Source organism: Anser anser (genome assembly GCF_964211835.1).
Source record: "Anser anser genome assembly, chromosome: 1".
In the NCBI taxonomy this organism is placed as follows: Eukaryota; Metazoa; Chordata; class Aves; order Anseriformes; family Anatidae; genus Anser; species Anser anser.
The window spans coordinates 40,778,656-40,797,552 of record NC_139720.1 but is presented as its reverse complement, the minus strand read 5'-3'; the positions used below and the strand labels follow the sequence as shown (position 1 = coordinate 40,797,552).

Sequence of the window (18,897 nt, the reverse complement as noted above, 5' to 3'; positions counted from 1 at the left end):
ACAACTTTGAGGAACAGAGTTGTGAAGAGACTGATGAACTCTTTCATGAGATGTTGGAATAGCTGCTATCTTTGATTGGTGTTAGTGTGAACTGAACTTCAATATTTAAATTTCACTCCACAGGACATTAAACCAAACAAGGAGGTAAGGTCATCACAAGAGCTCATTCTGAAATCACATTATGATTTTAGCAGTATCCTGATACCAAAATGAATTTAAACAGAGGAAAAAAATCTATTGTGTTAAAAACAGAAATGAGAACAATCTGTAAAATTTAAATCCAGAGTCAACTCTCTTTAAAGCTGGAAGTGATATCTAATTCTGTGATTTCTTTCCAGCATTAATTACTACTCATTAGAGTGAAGCATGTCATATACTTTACAAATACAGTTTCTTTTTCTGCTTCTCTATTATCCATAGTTGAGTCATAGTTTCCTTGAGCATCCAAATTACTCAAAATTACTGGAATTTTTATGGGATTTTTTTTCAAGGCTGGTTTTATATGACTAAGCAGCTATAAAACTGGATTAAAAAGTCAGCAGTGCAAATTAGTTGTAACTGATTGGAAATAATTTGCGGCTTTGTTCACTGTTTGAATGGGTCCTGCTCCTATAGCACTAGGAGGATTCCAAAAAGGAATTGGAGGTTTGAGTTCCTGGAAGAATAAAAGAGGCTGATTGAGAATATTACATGACAAATATATAGAAGATTTACAGGAACAAAGACTTTTCTGTCCTGGACCTTGAGAGAAAAAAAAAGTCAATATCTGATTATAAAGTTTATGATGGGAATAAATAACTTTGATATAACCACTTATAAATGTCTTATTCTAAGTTTCTTTTAATCAAGACATAGCATTGATCAATTAGCGTTGGAGTACATATAAAAAAAATGTAAAATACGGTTTCATATATATATATCTGACCGATATATCTGACCGACTTGTTGCAGTTAGTGACGTTGGATGCATTTAATGTGTAGATTACCTTCTGTGGTCAGACAGTTAGTGGGAGGAAGAAGCTAGACAAGCTATTTTCTCCAAATAACTTGCATTATTTTCTGAAATATAAAAAGATGAGGTTTAAAGTAACAGAAGTTATCAGACATCACTGGAAATAATTATTGTATCTCCCAAGTATGGGAATTTATTTGTGATTTTTCAAAATGAATAAGATATTAAGAAAAAAATATATATACTGCTTTCCTTTTAGGTATCTTCTTACCCAATGGAAAAGTTGCTTTGTTTTGAGGGTTCTGTTTAATATGAAAGCTCTGGAAGCAAAGTGAAGAACTCCTAACTGTGGAAACTCCTCCATTCTTGTTTTGCTCAGGAAAAGTTAAGACTCATTTAGTGAACTCTTATCATTTGTAAAGAAAGCATAATTTGGGTTTCAACAGCAAGCAAGTATTCAAAGCTGGCTTCTTTAAATAAAATACAAACACTTGTCCTTGCCTGTCTCCCTGTGGTTGTATTTTTAGCTTAATTGTGAAAGGGAGGATTATGGGGTTTTATTTATTTGTTTGTTTGTTTGTTTTTTAGCAAAATGTATATATCAAGTCTCATAATATGATATTTAGCAAGAAGATACTTAACACAACTTTTTTTTTTTTACTTATTTTTATTTTCTTTAAGACAGTTCTGTACCTGCATTAGAGAATATTAAATGTTGTATTTCCAAGGGCTTATTAAATATTCAGTATTTTTCTTTTTCTGTAGTCAAGTGTGTCAAGGGCAACCCTTGTAAGTCCTGGAATGAAATTCAAATAAACTAACCAAACCTTAAAAGCTGCTATTGAATACTCATACTAGAACATACACATTGCACAGTGATGGGAGTTGAAGGAGGAGGTGTTGAGATCCAGCCCCAGTACAGTTTGGATCCAGATAGCATAGACTCTTTCTGGGAAAATACTGAAATGTTGTGAAAGATTTTATTCAAAACTTACAAAACAGGAAGTAAGGGCAACTGTGACTACGAACAATTACCTATGCATTAACCTCATCACTGACTGTGACCCATCCATTGTGGAATACTTAAACAATGTGTAGAAACAGCTTGTTTTATGGGTTGAAGGGGATGGACAAAGTGTATCTTGAATATGGAGTAGTGAATATGTGTCAGATTTTATGAATATGAATAACATACCTGAGTACAAGGACCAATTTCTACATCTGCCGATAGTTTATTTAGGCATTGTCTAAGCTGATAAACCTTAGAATGACTGATACCAGGTGCTGACTCCATCACAGGGTGGTACTGAGTTGTGCAACTGAGGTGGTACTGAGGTGTGCCTACTTCTAGATTCAGTGTACTGCTAAATGCACATTTACTATTTATTATATCTGATTTGTTAATAAATTTGAATTTGGCTAGGCTGAATGCAATTTTCTGTTCTTTCTAGACAAAAAACATAGCTTCCTGAAGTCACCAAAGTGTTGCTGCTACAAGAGGTTGCCCAGTATTTTATCTATTGAAACTCCCCACCCAAACTGCAAACTGCAACACTGACTTAGCTTCAGTGACCCCCAAACTCCACAAGTTCATTTGCTTTGTATCCTGCTGCTGGGTAGAAAGATGCTGGAGGATGCTGAAGTAGCATCCCAAGGGAATAACCCTGTGGATCTTAGCTCTCCACTGGCTTAGAGTCTGATAAATTCTCTGTCCCTGTTATGGAGAGGTTTTGCAAATAACTGCTGAGATTAATTCACTTAAGTTACTTGGTTGTATTAAGTCACTTGGTTGTATTTGCTGACTTTAGCTGTCTCACACAAGACGCTTGCGTGTGTGTGTGTGCGTGTCAAGTGCCAGGAAGAAATGAGCTATGAATGTGCAGAAATTTTGTAGTTCAGGCAAAGGCAGAAATGTCTGCTTGGCAAAAACCAGCCAGACAGTGTAAGATTGTTTGCTTAGTTTGTGACTAGAAGTTGAGACCTAGAAGTTGATAAGTGTTCAGTTCAGTCCCTGAGTCAGACCTTTTTGAGAGAGAACAGATTTAGAGTGTTTGTAATTGAGGGGCTTGGTATAATAATTTTGTTTCATTGATTGAGGAAGGGAAGCCATAAACAAGCTGCAAATCTCTGATGTAGATGCATTAAGTCTGTGGGGCTGGGGTAGATATATCTTGTCACTCTGAATATAATAAATTTACCAGGCCTGCATTGCAAATTTGAACTTGTTTCTCAGAATCAAAGCAATTCTATCTACCTGTTGTAGAGACATTTTGATGTCTAACTAGTATTCTGTGTTAGAAAAATGTAGCCATTCAGTGTTGTACCAGCCTAAAGGAATTCCTCTAGCACACAGTGAAAAATGTGTGTGCTAAGGCTAAATTCAATAATTGATACCCAAACACACAAAAGCAGTTTTACCGCAATGTTGTGGACTGGATTAAAGTGCCAGAATGGAGACACTCTTGCTTGTGGCTGTTGTTCTGACTCCACCATAACAATTTATTTATTTATTAAATGGGATTAATGATATAGGTGTGGTAACATACCAGCATCCTGCTGCCACAGTTTCTTTTGCCACCACAATTGAACTCAGGCTCTAAGCTGCTCTTTCCTGTAGGCTGATAGTAGAGAGCATGATATTTGTTTCTACTTGCTGGACTATTCTTCGGTACTCAGTATCAGGTTGGGGATTAACATTAAAAAAGTGATACCCTGAGTGATTGTAAGTAGTGTTAAAGGAAACATAAAATACATTACATTTAAGCTCATAGGGACTAGATATTTTCAAAAACCTGTTTAGGCATCATTTTGTCTCTGAAAATATTGAAATCTTCAATACTTTTTTCAATACTTTTTTTTTTTTTTTTTTTTTTTCCTGGCTATAGACTATCTGTTAAGTGGAAAATCCAGAATAGCAAGCATTTTGACAACAGAGAGGAGACATTTAAACACATTGCCTATTCAAGTACCATGCCACTGCTGCTGGAGTACAAACACGGTGGTAAAGTGTTGTTACTTAAAAGAACATAGCTATTGTAGCAGAGGAGCAACCTCTCTAGAAACACATTTTCATTCAGCACATTTTACTGTGTAAAAGAAAGTTTATCTCACCTTCCAGCTGTTTTCCTATGAAATCCTGTCCTGGAAATAGTTTTCTTCAATGCCTGACTGTGATGATTGGGTAGTACCTGTTTTTTTAAGTCCTTAACAATCCTATGTGAGAGCAGTCTTCAGGTTATTTATCTGCATTTTATGTTCATGTGCTGCTACTAAAACTGAATTTCTGTTTCCCTATTTGTTCAGCTTGTCCTGGATTTGTAATTTAGACATCAGGATTTAGGTAGAGGACTGATAATACACTGCCATAGCAATGAGAGATGCTCTGCTTATTTCTGAAACAGCTGTGCATGCTGTGCTCACCAAGCGCCCATTGAGGCAATGCAGCAAGACCCCATCCAGACTGCTTTAGTCTTTGTGTTCCCCAAAGCTTTGCTTCTGATAAACCAGGCAGTGGGTGAAAGTTGGTTGGGGCACTGGACTTGATTTCACAGAATTTGTTAAAAGTAGATATATTGTTGTTTTGCTAAGAAAGTTTTGTTGGAAGTGGAGACAGCTATGTTAGGCTTACTCTTAGTCCTGCCTGAGAGAAGGTGATGGATGACTGTGAACTAAACCGGCTGTGAAACCTGCTCTACCTGTAGTGCAGGAGGCATCTTCTATCAGTATCAGTTATTTTTCAAAGGTCTTGGGAATCTGGAGGTCCCAGTTAAATGGAAGCCGGCAAATGTTGTCCCAGATTTTAAGAAAAGGAAGAAAGAAGATCTTAGTAATTACAGGTCTGTCAGTCTCACTTCATAGCTTGATAAAATTATGGAGAAGATTATTCTGGGAGTTACTGAAAAATACCTGAACGACAACACAGTCATTAGTCACAGCCAACACAGGTTCATGAAGGAAAAGTCCTGTTTAACAAACTTAATTTACTTTTATGACAAGGTCACCCACCTAGTCGACCAAGGGAAACCAGTTGATGTAATCTTTTTGGATATCAGCAAAACTTTTGATATTGTTTCTTACAGTATCCTTCTGGACAAAATGTCCAGCATATAGCTAGATAAATGCATAATACAATGGGTGAACAGTTGGCTGATGGGTAAAGTTCAAAGGTTTAGAGTAAGTGGGGTCACATCAGGAATTAGTGGCAATCCCCAAGGCTCCGTTTTGGGGCCAGTTCTCTTCAATGTTTTCATCAATGACTTGGATATAAGACTTGAATACCCTACGTAAGTTTGCAGATGACACTAAACTGGGAGGAGCTGTTGACTCCCTCGAGGGCAGAGGGGCCTTGCAGAGAGATCCTGACAAATTAGATGACTGCGCAATCACCAATGATATGAAGTCTAACAAGAGCAAGTGCTGGATTCTGTACCTGGGATGGCACAACCCTAGCTTGGGGTACAGACTGGGGTGTGAGAGGCTGGAGGGCAGCCCCACAGAAAGGGATCTGGGTGGGTTCTGGTTGACAGCAAGCTGAACACGAGCCAGCAGCGTGCCCTGGCAGCCAGGAGGGCCACCCGCACCCTGGGGTGCATCAGGCCCAGCACTGCCAGCCGGGCGAGGGAAGGGATGGTCCCGCTCTGCTCTGCGCTGGGCGGCCTCACCTACAGCACTGTGTGCAGTTTGGGTGCCACAACATGAGAAGGACATAAAACTGTTGGAGAGTGTCCAAAGGAGGGCTACAAAGATGGTGAAGGGTCTAGAGGGGAAGATGTATGAGGAGCAGCTGAGGTCCCTTGGTTTGTTCAGCCCAGAGCAGAGCAGGCTGAGGGGAGGCCTCATGGCGGCCTGCAGCTCCCTCACGAGGGGAGCGGAGGGGCAGGCGCTGAGCTCTGCTCTCTGGGGACAGCGACAGGACCCGAGGGAATGGCATGGAGCTGGGACAGGGGAGGGTCAGGCTGGGTGTTAGGGAAAAGTTCTGCACCCAGAGGGTGGTCGGGCACTGGGACAGGCTCCCCAGGGAAGTGGTCAGAAGAGACGTGAATTCCTGAACCATAATAACCATAATCTCAAGACTATTAGGGTTGGCCCAGTTTTCCCCTCTTATCCTTGTGAGAGGTGGACAACCTTAAATATTGCTGCAGTTGGTCTGTCTGAGGGCTGTTCATAAGGTGCCATGACTACTGGTAGAATTCAGATGATTTAGCATTTTTTGCCACTTTTTGGAAGAGTTTCACCCTGGCATATTGTCCATAACCAAGACTTTCCTTGCTCCCAGACTCCTGAGCTGCATGTGAGAGCTGTCCTGGATGCAAAGTTTTATGCCTATGAATTTGTGAATCATTTGGGGATGAATCAGTAAAAGATTTATAATGACCATTGATCTATTGATATTATTAATGTGAAGCGCTGTGTGGCTCTAACGTCGCTTTTTTTCTCTTTTTCTTTCAGTTCATCGCCTTTGCCTCTTTGTTCTTCATCCTAGTTTCAATCACAACCTTTTGCCTGGAAACACATGAGGCTTTCAATACTATTATAAATAAAACTGAGCAAGTTGTCAATGGAACAGAAACTGTACTACAGTATGAAATTGAGACAGATCCTGCCCTGACATATGTGGAAGGAGTCTGCGTGGTATGGTTTACATTTGAATTTTTAGTGCGTGTTGTTTTTTCCCCCAACAAACTTGAATTCATCAAAAACCTCTTGAATATCATTGACTTTGTGGCCATCCTGCCCTTTTACCTAGAAGTGGGCCTGAGTGGGCTCTCCTCCAAAGCTGCTAAGGATGTACTTGGTTTCCTCAGGGTGGTAAGGTTTGTGAGGATCTTGCGAATCTTCAAGCTCACACGGCACTTTGTGGGCCTCAGGGTACTGGGCCACACTCTGCGAGCCAGCACCAATGAATTTTTGCTGCTGATAATATTCTTGGCACTTGGTGTTTTGATATTTGCCACCATGATCTACTACGCAGAGCGGGTGGGAGCTCAGCCCAATGACCCATCAGCAAGTGAGCACACACAGTTCAAAAATATCCCTATTGGCTTCTGGTGGGCTGTAGTTACCATGACCACCCTGGGGTATGGGGACATGTATCCACGGACTTGGTCAGGCATGCTGGTGGGAGCCCTATGTGCGTTGGCAGGGGTGCTTACCATAGCCATGCCTGTGCCCGTGATTGTTAACAATTTTGGGATGTACTACTCCCTGGCCATGGCAAAGCAGAAACTGCCGAGGAAGAGGAAGAAGCACATCCCTCCAGCTCCTCAAGCTAGCTCTCCTACCTTCTGCAAGACGGACTTGAACATGGCCTGTAATAGCACACAAGGGGACATCTGCCTTGGCAAGGACAACCAGTTGATGGAGCACAACAGATCATCAGGTAGGACCCCACTGGAGATGCATGTTCTCTGAAAACACTTTATAGACCAGTATGTTTGGTAGGGGTCAGAAAGCTGCCAGCCTTTCTGCCAGGAGAAAACATAGCCCCCACCCTTCTCCCCTCCAGTGTTTGCGTGTGTCAGTCTCATAGTAGACAAAATAGTTAGAGCAACATTCCCAAACCTCTATGTAGCTGGTCTATACAGTTTTGCTTGCTCTGTTGAGAATGCTTTCCTGCTGATGATATCAACCTTTTCTTTTGCCTGTTGTTTGTTGCGTTGTATGGATGTTTCTTGTTTTTCTGCATGACTGTGACTATTTGAGCAGCCACCGTGTCCCACCCTGTTGGACTCCATGGTGTTTTGCCTCAGTGTCTGTCTCTTGTGTCAGCTTTGCCTGTGCCACATCGTGGCCTGTTAAGCAAGATCCTACAAAGAAGCAGTCATTTAAAAGGAGCAGGTGCTTTACATCAAAAGCCCAGCACTCAAAGGAAATAAGGAGAAATTCTCTTTCTAGCTTTCTTTCCATTTGGCATTCTGCTTTCCTGGCTAGAAGAAACTCCTTCATCTGAGTTAGATGAGATATTGCATGATATTTACTATTAATTGGATGATAATTGTAAAGCTGATGTAGAGTTTGTTTGGAAAAATGAAAATGGCAGCCCCTCACAACATCAATATTATTAGTATTGATTTTTATGATCTATATTACCTTATCTCTCAGAGTTCCAAATGCTGGATGAGGAGTATTTTTTGCTAATTGCTGTGAAAACACATATCAAAAGGCAGCCTCTGCCCCTCTAAGCTACTGCCCCACATTCCATCTTTCTTCAAACTAAAGAGGAAACTTTATCTCTCAGTATAATTAAAAGTCTTTTTTTTTTTCTTTTTTCTTTTCAGTAGCAGGGATTTTTGTTTGTTTATTTCTTGAGTGTATTTATTCTTAAGCAAAACATAATCTGATTATAAAACTCACATACCAGTCATTAAGCTCCTGTTGGAAAGTTGCTAAATGTTAATAAGAGAGAAGAAAAGAAAAAACACACAAAACTATGACTGGTGTCATTCAGTAACTGAAATTTATTTTTTAGAAAGAAGAGCCTGGAAAATCGGTCTCTGAACAATATCCTTCTTTGTTCTGTTGCTCTGTTACTGAATAGCATTTATCTTGAAAGAAGCTCGGTTTCAGTCTCCGAGTGAGTGTTCACAAAGTTAACGTGCCTTTTAAATGTCCTAAATATATTTAGGAGGTTGGAAACCCTTGAAAGGTCTCACATCGAGGGTGGAATGTAGTTAGTTTTACAGTGCTTTGACTGATACACACTTTCAGACAACATCTTTAAAGTGATAATGGTAACAGCTTTTTCATGCCATCAGGTCCTGCCAAAGGTATGGAAGGAGAATGGAGAATGGAGGAGGCTCAGTGTGATCAGAGCAAAGAGACACTTTTGTGTGTCTGCAGCTTTATTTACAAGGTGTTATAATCCTTAAAGTTAGACAGAAAGCAGATATGCAAAAAAGGAGCAATTTTAAAGTGTTAACTTTTTCCTTGGTAGTGCCAGCACTCACACTAGATGCTCTAACTTTGTTTCTGGTAGAGAATGCTATTAGAATTATCAGCAATTTTGTACAAAACTTCAAGGCTGAATGGCATCACCCTTGGCATTGCCAGTTCAGAAAAGCACATGCTCAGGTTTAAATGCAAAGGTAAAGCTGAAGTAAAAAACATGCCATTACAAGTTTTTTTTTTTTTCTTGAAGTGTGGCCTGAATCTGAAATAGTAGATAATTTTTGAAAATAGTCCTTTGGGAATCTCAAATCAGAAGAGGTAAGAGTTTCAGTGTTTGACAAAATAAACAGACCAAAACCAGCATTTAATGTTGGGTACAAATGATGACAAGCTGTGCAAGTATGATAGCAAGTGCAGAAATGAAAGCTAAGTGTGTGTGATTAAACAGGTTTTAGCGTAAAATGTGGATAATTTAACCCTTCTGGGGGAGGGGTTGTCTTTAAAATATGCTAAACAACATATTCTAAGCAAAAATGACTAGCATGACCTCTAATTTAATAAAAAGGGTAGCCAAAATAGTAAAACCATTTAAAAATATCCAAGACTGACTGTACTTACAGTCTTTATCAGGCAACTAATTGAGCCTTGTGTTGCTTATTTCTTATTTCATGGTTTAGTAAAATCTTATATGAGACTTAAAAGAACAGGAAAGTCAAAAGATCACTTGCTCTTGAATAAAAAAAAATATTTTTTGCCATTTTGTACTGATGAATGATGAACTGCAATCTCGTTTTCTAATGATTTACCTTATAACTACTTTTTGAGTGATGGGAATATCTGGCATTCAACATAAGCTCTTTGTGATGTCTCATTTCCTCATTCATTATTGTCTGTAAATGGGCATGGTGCTTTAACCAGTGTTATCAGGTGAAGACAGTGCAGGAAGTGAGCAGCCACTCTCACCTGGTGAAAGGCTCCCTCCCATCAGACGCTCTAGTACCAGAGACAAAAACAGAAGAGGGGGAACATGTTTCCTACTGACAACAGGTGATTACACGTGTGCTACTGATGGAGGGATCAGGAAAGGTATGGACTTCTTTCATTAGATCTTAAAGATCACTCAGCAATGTGCTTGTGAAAAGCAAGCTTAGAATAAAATGATGTGCACAATGCTCTTAGAGGAAAGATTGTACCACAATGTATTTTTTTTTCTTTACCCTTAGCCATTCTTTCCTTGCTTTCCTTTTAAAAACACTAATTTCCTTTAGTCTTCACAAAAAGTGCCTGATGTTGGATCCTCATTTCACTTATGTCTTCATTTGTCTGTTACCTTTTATAGAAAAGCCTGCAATTCAGACTTTGCTCATTCAACCATTCATCACTTGATACCATTTCTCATTCTAAAAGACAAAATAATTATTTTAATAACTTTGGTCCACACTTAATAACCTAGTAAAAATTACAGCTGAACAAATTACATTTAAAAGATTAAGATAATAGAAGTAAACAACGTTCTTGTTCTGAACACAACAAAGCGTATCAATGAGATGCTATTTAGATTTCTATCAAAGAAGAGTTAGCACCACTAATGCTAAACTAAAGAAGAGTTAGCACCACTAAAGAAGAGTTGGCACCACTAATGCTAAAACGTGACTGTCTACCCCAACCAGAATTCAACTACAGTAAACAAGTCTTGACCTTGCAAGGTGATATAAACGTCTTACAAGTTATTCAGCCTCCTCAGCCCTATTCTGGGGTTGGGTTCCCCTGGTGGAGACTGCAAAACCTTCCAGAATTATGTATCGCCATGTGACCAGTGGCATGGCCATCTGATCAGGACATAACTGTCTGTGGCTGGAAAGCTAACCTCAGGGTATAACCCCCAAATCAGCAATGCTAGTGCTGTTTTTGCTTTTCTTTGGTGAAGAATTGCTTTGTTTTCTTGGCAAACTGTAATATTCTAACAGTTCTCTCATTCTCGATCCTTGGTGTGCGATCATTCATGTCAGAGCTCACCATCTGCAGTAGCCATGTTGCACTGAAGAAACATCTTTGGCTGAGACTTTTTTTTTTTAATTAGCTTTGTCTATAGCAATTGTAGTTGTTCCAGCCAGCCGGATCGAAGACCCTAAAGCAATTCCCTTGGTTATTCTGCAAATGCTCTTTTTATGTTTCAAAAGCATGAGCTCAGTAGGTTAAACTTGTGCAGGCAGATATGCAGCTAGAATGTGATATGTGTAGAATTTGTAAAGAGAATGATTGTCTCTATGCTCCTACATTTTACAAATTCCTGTAAATAGCATTCAGATTAAATAGGACTTGGTAGCAAAAATTTTTTTGCACACAGATTTAGGACTTTGCACGGTCTTCTTCACAACTAGGATTATTTACAATATCTCTAACAGTAAGGGTCCTGTCTTTTGGGGAGGTCAGAAAAACCCTTATAATGCAGAATGCCATGGCATCTTGCAAGATAAGGTTCTTGACTTCTTTTAGAAATGTTAGTATAAGCATTGGAGTGCTGTTAACTTGGCTTTAACTGTACTTAGAATGGAACAGAAGTAATGGAAGAAATTGCCTGTTAGTACTAATGACATATCTGTATAACAATAAAACATATTTTATATGGGGAATACATGAATATTTTCATTGCAAAATCTAGATTCAAGAGAAAATTAATTGTTTCAGAGTTTCTACCAGAAAAACAGGGCTCGAGTTCAGAAATGACATATTCTCAATGAGAAATGTGCTCTTTGACTGGCTCTAATGATAACTACCGAGTAGGGAAGCTAGCTTATAAGTAGCATCTTTGAATTTTTGAATTCTTGAATTTAATCACACATTAAGTCTACTAGTTTTTCAGTTTGTTTTATTTTTTGCTTTCTTTCTTTTTGTATATCCTTCTTGTTTGGTTTGTTCCTTAGCTGGTTCTTGGTTGTGTTCAATGATCATTTATTCTGAGCTTTTCTGCATTGGCGCTTATCTCCATCTCTAAGATGATACTGATTCAGAGCTGATCCAAACCCCCCTGATCTACCTGGAAGTCACTGATTTTGGATTATGCCTCTATGTCTATTCATCTTGTATTTCTGGTTTTCATTTTTTAGGAGTTCCTGTTTTCTTTGTCATCTTTACCACCTTCCTCTATCAGTTCATTTCTATTATCATTAGAGAAGTATCCAGAACAATATATACATATATAAAATTAATCCTAGTTTCTGTGTAAAAAAGCTACCTTATTCTTTTGAATTGTTTTGTAAGCATTAAATTTACATGGGAGGTTACATATATATATTAGCATTGTGTGTTCCTTCTGTTCCGCTTTCAAACATGATTCTTTCTAATCTGTGTAAATACTCAGAAACAGGAGGCTAGATTTGAAATGTATCAGAAGTCTGTCAAGCAGCACAGTTCAGCCTGCCCTTGCAATCTGGAGATAACACTGCATAATGTTTTAGCAGACATGAGGTTATACATATATTTTAAGTTCAGTTTTACAGTATGCAATTTTCAGTAGGTAAGAAATATTTTTATTATTATTATTATTATTGCTACATTTTTTTTTTACCATGGCTCTCAATAGCTTGGGACCTGTACAAACAAAAATAGAGGTACAATGCTTCCGTAAAGAGTATCTATTCTGGGGAGAACCTAAGATATGATTTTTCCTGAAGGTATTAATTGCTTGTGGTCTGTTATATGGAGATTTGGAATTTGAACTAGTAACTGTTTAAATTAGAAAAAAAAATCTGTTGACATCCCATGTAATGCTTAGATGCACTGTTACTGACATTGTATAATTTCTGTGGGAAAGGTCTCAATATTTCACAGCAGTTCACAGCAGAAAATTACACTTGAATGTTTTAACCTGGCAAATGCTTAGGTGCATACTAATTTTTAAGGAAATCAGTTGTGCCACTGAAATCAATGGGACTTCTCCTGCTTGCAGTGAAACTGTATGCGTACTTTAGGAGCAACATTCCATCCAGCTTGATCTTCATTTTATTCTTCTTTCTGGTGTCTCTTTCCAGACCAATGGGCTGATCCTTTTCTTCATAAGCAGAATTATTCAGGCACTGTTGAAAATATTTGAGTATGAAGATAGTGAGACAGAGCAAAGCAATGCTTTCACAGTATTTTGCATAGACTCTATAAGGTGAGAACAATATATATGTAGCAAGAACTAGGTAGCTACAGCTCACAGTGTATGTTAACAGAAATGTCTGCAAGTGCAATGTTCTCTCCAAATTGTGAAGCATCATGTTGTTGCCTTATTTAAAGATTAATTCTTCACTAGTTGCTTATGTGGATTAACACCATTTATTTTATATCAGTTGGCTGGAGAAGGAACACAAATATGGTAACTTAAATTTACCAATCAGAAAGCATTTGCAAATATGTCAAACTCTGCTATCTTATAGTTTAATTGTAGACAAAAAGTCTTAGGGCTAACATTTATGAATATGGAGCTTCTTTCCCATCATATCATTCAATGCTCTGCAGAAATGACTTACAATTAATTTATGCATTTTTTCTTTTTTAAAATATTTTATTTTTAGAGAAAAATCTTCCTTTATTAGGAATTGGATTTAACAGAGGTTATATCATTCTAACAGTTTTTACAGTCTGTCTTAACAGGTTTTTGATTATGCTTAGTCAGATAGCTCACCCAAAAACTCTGTTGGGATCTTTTATCTTACGCTCTGTGCAACCCTGATGACGCCAATAGAGTGGCACAAAGTGCACATGGGGATGGGAAAGAAAAGGCCAGACCTCTTATGTGGTGTTCTGTTTAATTTCCTGGGAAAGAATAGCTGCATTAATTCATAAATTATTTTATTTGTTAATATCCTTTGGCAGTACTGTTTCTCTGCATTGAGTTCTTTTGCAGGCAGATTCCCTCTGAGTCCCAGATAGCTCCTTGGATTACACTACATTGTATTGTTTGTCTTTGTCTATTTATTTTTTTTTTTTTGGCTGAATTCAACTGATGTCTGTGCATTTTCTCATACAAGGCTACGAAAAATCTCGAAGCTTAAACAACATAGCTGGCTTGACAGGCAATGCTCTGCGACTGTCTCCAGTAACATCACCCTACAGCTCACCTTGTCCTCTAAGGCGCTCTCGGTCTCCCATCCCTTCTATCTTGTAAACCAGATGGCATCAATCGGCTATATAGTATTAATTCAAATACTGTTTACCACATATTGGAAATAAATGTAGCATTAACCATAGGCTCCACAAATATGGTATAACTCCTGCATGATATAACTGTCAGTAGTAAGAAATGCCACTTGGGTAGCTGAAGATTTTTATCTTGGCTTTTAAAGATTATCTAAAGTAGCGCTTCTTCTTTCGTCTACTATATTGTCCTACTTTCCTGTGGCAATAAAAGGACAGTTAGTGGATGCCTTTGGCCAGTATATTCAATAAATAAGCAGTTTTTCAGGGAAATTTACTTAAAATAATGTGCTTCCAACTAATTATCTGTCACTCCATTGAACCTCCATTTCTTGTGACTCTAATCCATTCTGAAGATGTCTGGAATCGTGTCTTGGTTGCACACAATGTGACTTGGGTCTGCTCATTTGCATGGACCATCCTGTCTCCATTACCTGACAAGCAGTGTTGCCAATCGCGGAGACCACAGAGGGCTCTGGATGTGTGTACTCTCCATGTACCATCCTGCTGAAATGAAAGCACTGATAAACTGGTCTGCATGTGGGATTGTTTTTCTTTGTTTAACCTTCTCTTTTATTTTTTAATGATCTACTTGTTTATAAATGGTCTTATTTTGTGATTAACTTACTTTGGTACTGGATTACTGTATCAGAGTTCTGAATGTCTCCGGTTGTTTGCACACAGATAACTGCAAAGAGGTTGTCATTACTGGTTACACGCAAGCAGAAGCCAGATCTCTTTCTTAATGGCTTGGGGAAGGCACAAAACATGCAAGAAAGGTAAACGCCATCCAGACTTGCAATTTTAAGCTAGCAAGTGCTGCTTGGTACTATAGTCATTGCTCTACTACAGGGTTCTTCAACATTTTCAGAGGCTGAGTACCAAGTAAAATTGAGAAGATAACTGGGGGCTTTTTTGTTCCACTGTGAGAGTAGCTCTCAAGTGGGGTTTTTGACCAGACTTATACCTCTGGCTCATGAGCATTTAAAAATTCTTCAGTCAATGTTTTTTGAGGTGCTTTGTCCTATGTGTTGTTTGTCTGTCTGTTTTGCAACTTGTCTACTGTATTCTCCATCTGTCTCCATAAAGCACAGATACTGTTAAAATGCCCCCTCTCTTAAGGCTAAGGACACTTTTCTCCTTTTCTCTATTTTATTTTTTATTTATTTATTTTTCATATCAACTATATGTATGTGTATAAAGACATAAATATATTTTTCAAGTGCAAGTTAGTATTATATAGACTAACTAACTCAGAGCGAGCACTCTGAAGATTTTTTGAGTGGGATTTAGTAACGATTTTACAATGCTGACCGGTTGCCTATTGCATCAATCCTCCTCCTAGCAACCAGCATCCGTTACAGTTCTGAAACTGTATCTTCTCTAGTGGCTTTTTCATTCAATATAAACCTGTATTTATGCAATGGAACAAATGCAATAGCAGATTTGATTTTCTGGGCTGGTGAGGAACAATTACCCTAAAATACAGAATTTTAGAATTACATAGGGAAGTCTGTAACTACTGAGATCTTAAGAGATCCTTGAGATTGTTGAATAATCCCTGATTGTCATGTTTTATTTTTTGTTAGGACGAGAATTGTTGACCATGTAACATGTTCTTCTGTATATAGCCTAGCCCAATAGCATGACTTGCATGTCAGAATTCTTGTACAATAATGTATTTATCAAAGTATACATTTCTGATATTTAGAGATGTACATTGATTTAGTTTTGGTAAAATATTGTCAATAGAGAGATAATTGAAAAAAGCGTTTAGCAAAGGAATTAATATATTTGGTGCTGCTGTTATATTAACTACAGTGTTGTACAGAATTTATCATGGATTTTTGACTGCTGAAAAAGGGACAATGGAATTTAGCCATACCAAGGACTGTACTGGAAAGAGACTGCTGCTGCTGAATGGGCCCTGATAAACAGCTCACACCCTGAGGAGGTCACTGAGACTTTACTTTGGAAGTAGAGTTTGTTAAAGAAGATTAACGACTGCTCATAATTACTGCTGCCAGAGGAAGGGGTGACTAGTCACTGTTGATGAGTCAGCTGTAAATAAAACGTGTGCATGGAATATCAGTTTTTATCTATATCAAAGAAAGCTGAATTCAAGTCATCATTGCTAAGACTCCATGCAAAGACCCACACCCTGATGCATATTATTGCTGGTTCCTGCAGTAACTTGTGCTGTGGATCATACAAAGACACACACTTAATAATGATAGTGATGTAAACTACATCTGTCTTGACTTCTGTCATAACAATGGTATATTTTGCAAAGGTCACAAAAATGAACAGAGTAGGTTTGCATAAGTCCTTGCTTTCTCGGTTTGCCATGATCTATATTTGTATGAATTCTAGTGTACATGCCAAATCCTAAGTTTACTTTTCACTTTGATAAGAGAAATGTGACTGCAGACAAACATCACTGACTTTGTTCACAGCACACAGTCTTCTTTCATTGTTACCTCAGACTATAAGTATTATGAGAAATAAAATTCTGGCAGCAAGACTATTTTTTTTTCTTTTTTTTTAATTCAAAGTGTTGCAAACCCAACATCAATAAATATAAAAGATGTATTAAAATTATATCTTAAAAGTGTATATTTTACATAAAAGAGATATTCATTGATCAGCTACTTTCTGTGATTTTTGTGGTAAATGGATCTAGTCTATTCTATGTTTATGAGGCATTGTAGTGGTATGATGTGGTAATTATGTTCTCTCCATCTTATTCAGTGAGAAATTCTCCAAAATCTGTTTTGTCACCCTGGTGTCCCAATTGTAGGGACCTGTCCCAGTTGTGAAACTCTGTACTGTGGAACTTCTGTGAACATGTCAAGGTGCATGCACAATCCTGGTGGAAACCAGTGGCAATGTAATACCTGAATTGGAGAATAAAAGGCAAAAGACCTGGGGAGGAACTTGGAACATATCATCTGAAGTGGCTCATGCGCTTTCTTTAGCAGTATCGGTCCCTTGCCTGCCACTGGCCATCCCAATTCTCAAACCAATTTCCGGGGGCACATAAGGAGCTAATTCAATGACTAGCATGAGCTGGCTTCTAAACCAATATAAAATCTTCCTTCTTTTTAATGAGCCCACGCCTTCTGCGGAAGTTGTAATCGGTCTAGATATTATTGGTCTCAAAACAGTTCTATTGCATTCTGGTATGAAGTGAACCTAAAAAAAGTGACAAATGATTGCTTAAAACTTCTAATCAAAGGGCATCAAAGGGTATTTGGGGCAATCAGTGAAATCCATGAATACACAAGCAGAATATCAGAGAGGGTGAGGGTACTCGTACATCTGCATGCATGATCTGAGAGGCTGTTACTACAAAGGTGTTGGAACATAAGGAAGATTCCAGAAAGCAAGCCCCAAAAGCGTTCAAGTTTTGGAAAATGTGTTAAGTGACATGATATCAAAGCTCAATGTTCTGAGATTGCCTAAAAGGTTAAAAATTGCCTGGACTGTGCCCTGTAAGCATTACATACATGAAGAAGAGGTATAGCAGTCAACCAGGACAGGGCTTACAGCCAGCTCCAGTCGTGCATGTCTGATGCCTGCCCCAAGCACAGAGAGAGAGATGTCTGCCTTTCCTCAGTGCTACCCAGGGACAGTGAGAAGCCCTAAAGAGGATGCAGACCAGGTCGTGCATTGTTTTGGGCAAGACAGTAGAAAACACTAATGACTACCAATACAGGACCTTGTGACCAGAACATCCTGATTGCAGCTATTTATCCCCTCCTCTTCCCCCCCCAAGAACTAAGCCTATGTGCAGATGTTTTCTTTCAAAACTGACCGGGAGGCCAAGGGAATGGTGAGTTCATTAACAGTTCCTGTGTCTTGGGACTATAACCCAAATCTGATTTTTCTAAGAGGGAGAGTTTGCTTAACCACTACCACTCAAACACCAGCCCCCTTCTGGCTTCAGGGCCCCAGAAGGGGAGGCAGGGCATTGTTACGGGCAGTCGACCAGCAAGGTTTACCTTGCTCAGACTGAGGAAGGCTATGAACCTAGGTTTTCCACTTCAGGGTAATGCACTTATGTCTCAGATACTACGTAAAGGATGGGCAGCACATTTGCATCCATTTCCTCTCTTGGCCATCCTTTAAAATAAGTAAGTAAAATGATCTTTTGTAAAAGGGGGTTTGTTCACCCAGCCACTGTGATGTGCTTACACAGAGCAGATCTACACGAGTCCCCAGGGACCTTCAGCCCTGCAGCAGAACTGCGCTTGGAGAAAAGAGCTTTGGGTCACGGAGGAAGAGGCTGTATGAATGTAGGTATCCTGTAGATCAAATAGTCATCAAGCGGTGGTGATGGGAGCTTATGGACCTGCTTGAAGGGCCCAAAGATCATTTAAGCCTTTAATAAGTAAGACTTAAGGATTAGAAGTCAGAAGTGGATAAATTTAAACTGGAAATAAGGTTAAAAACAATGCATCCACTAAAGCAACTTACCAAAGGGTGATGATGGTTGGCTTTTGAAACTGTAACCTAATGTCAAAAATTAGCATCTTTTTGAAAGATAAACTTGTGCAATAGCAGGAGTGATGCAGAGATCAAAATCTGTGACATATTGTGGAGATGAGCAGCTTACGGTACCTTCGGACCTTGAACATAGTTACTGTTCTTATGAGGTTCTATTCAGCACTGAGAAAACTTTGCTGGCCTGCCTAACTTTGAGACACTGTATTAAGTCTTATAGGTATCTACTACAAACTGCCACAAGAACTGCTAAGAAGCATGCAGCTTACGATAATTAAGATCACACTGTGTGTTGGAGGCTTTTTCAAGTGTGAAAAAAATTATTGTTCCTAAACATTCTCTTACAAAAGGTTTGGATTAAATTAAAACTG

At 38.7% G+C, this 18,897-nt stretch overlaps 1 protein-coding gene across 12 annotated transcripts in view; it reads left to right on the top strand.

The window, feature by feature from the left end:
• KCNC2 (potassium voltage-gated channel subfamily C member 2) overlaps positions 1–16,967 on the top strand; it is a 102,088-nt gene extending 85,121 nt beyond the window's left edge. The window contains exons 3-6 of one of the 12 annotated variants that reach the window (XR_014579344.1): positions 6,401–7,331; positions 9,758–9,925; positions 13,855–14,799; positions 15,842–15,895. Coding sequence is in view for 11 of the 12 variants with exons in the window: in XM_083823265.1 (XP_083679391.1) it covers positions 6,401–7,331; positions 7,658–7,789; positions 9,758–9,925; positions 13,855–13,991 (1,368 nt within the window). In the remaining variant the exon portion in view is untranslated. The other 11 variants (XM_083823265.1, XM_083823269.1, XM_083823266.1 and 8 more) reach the window with 11 other exon arrangements.
• Positions 16,968–18,897: the final 1,930 nt, after the last annotated feature.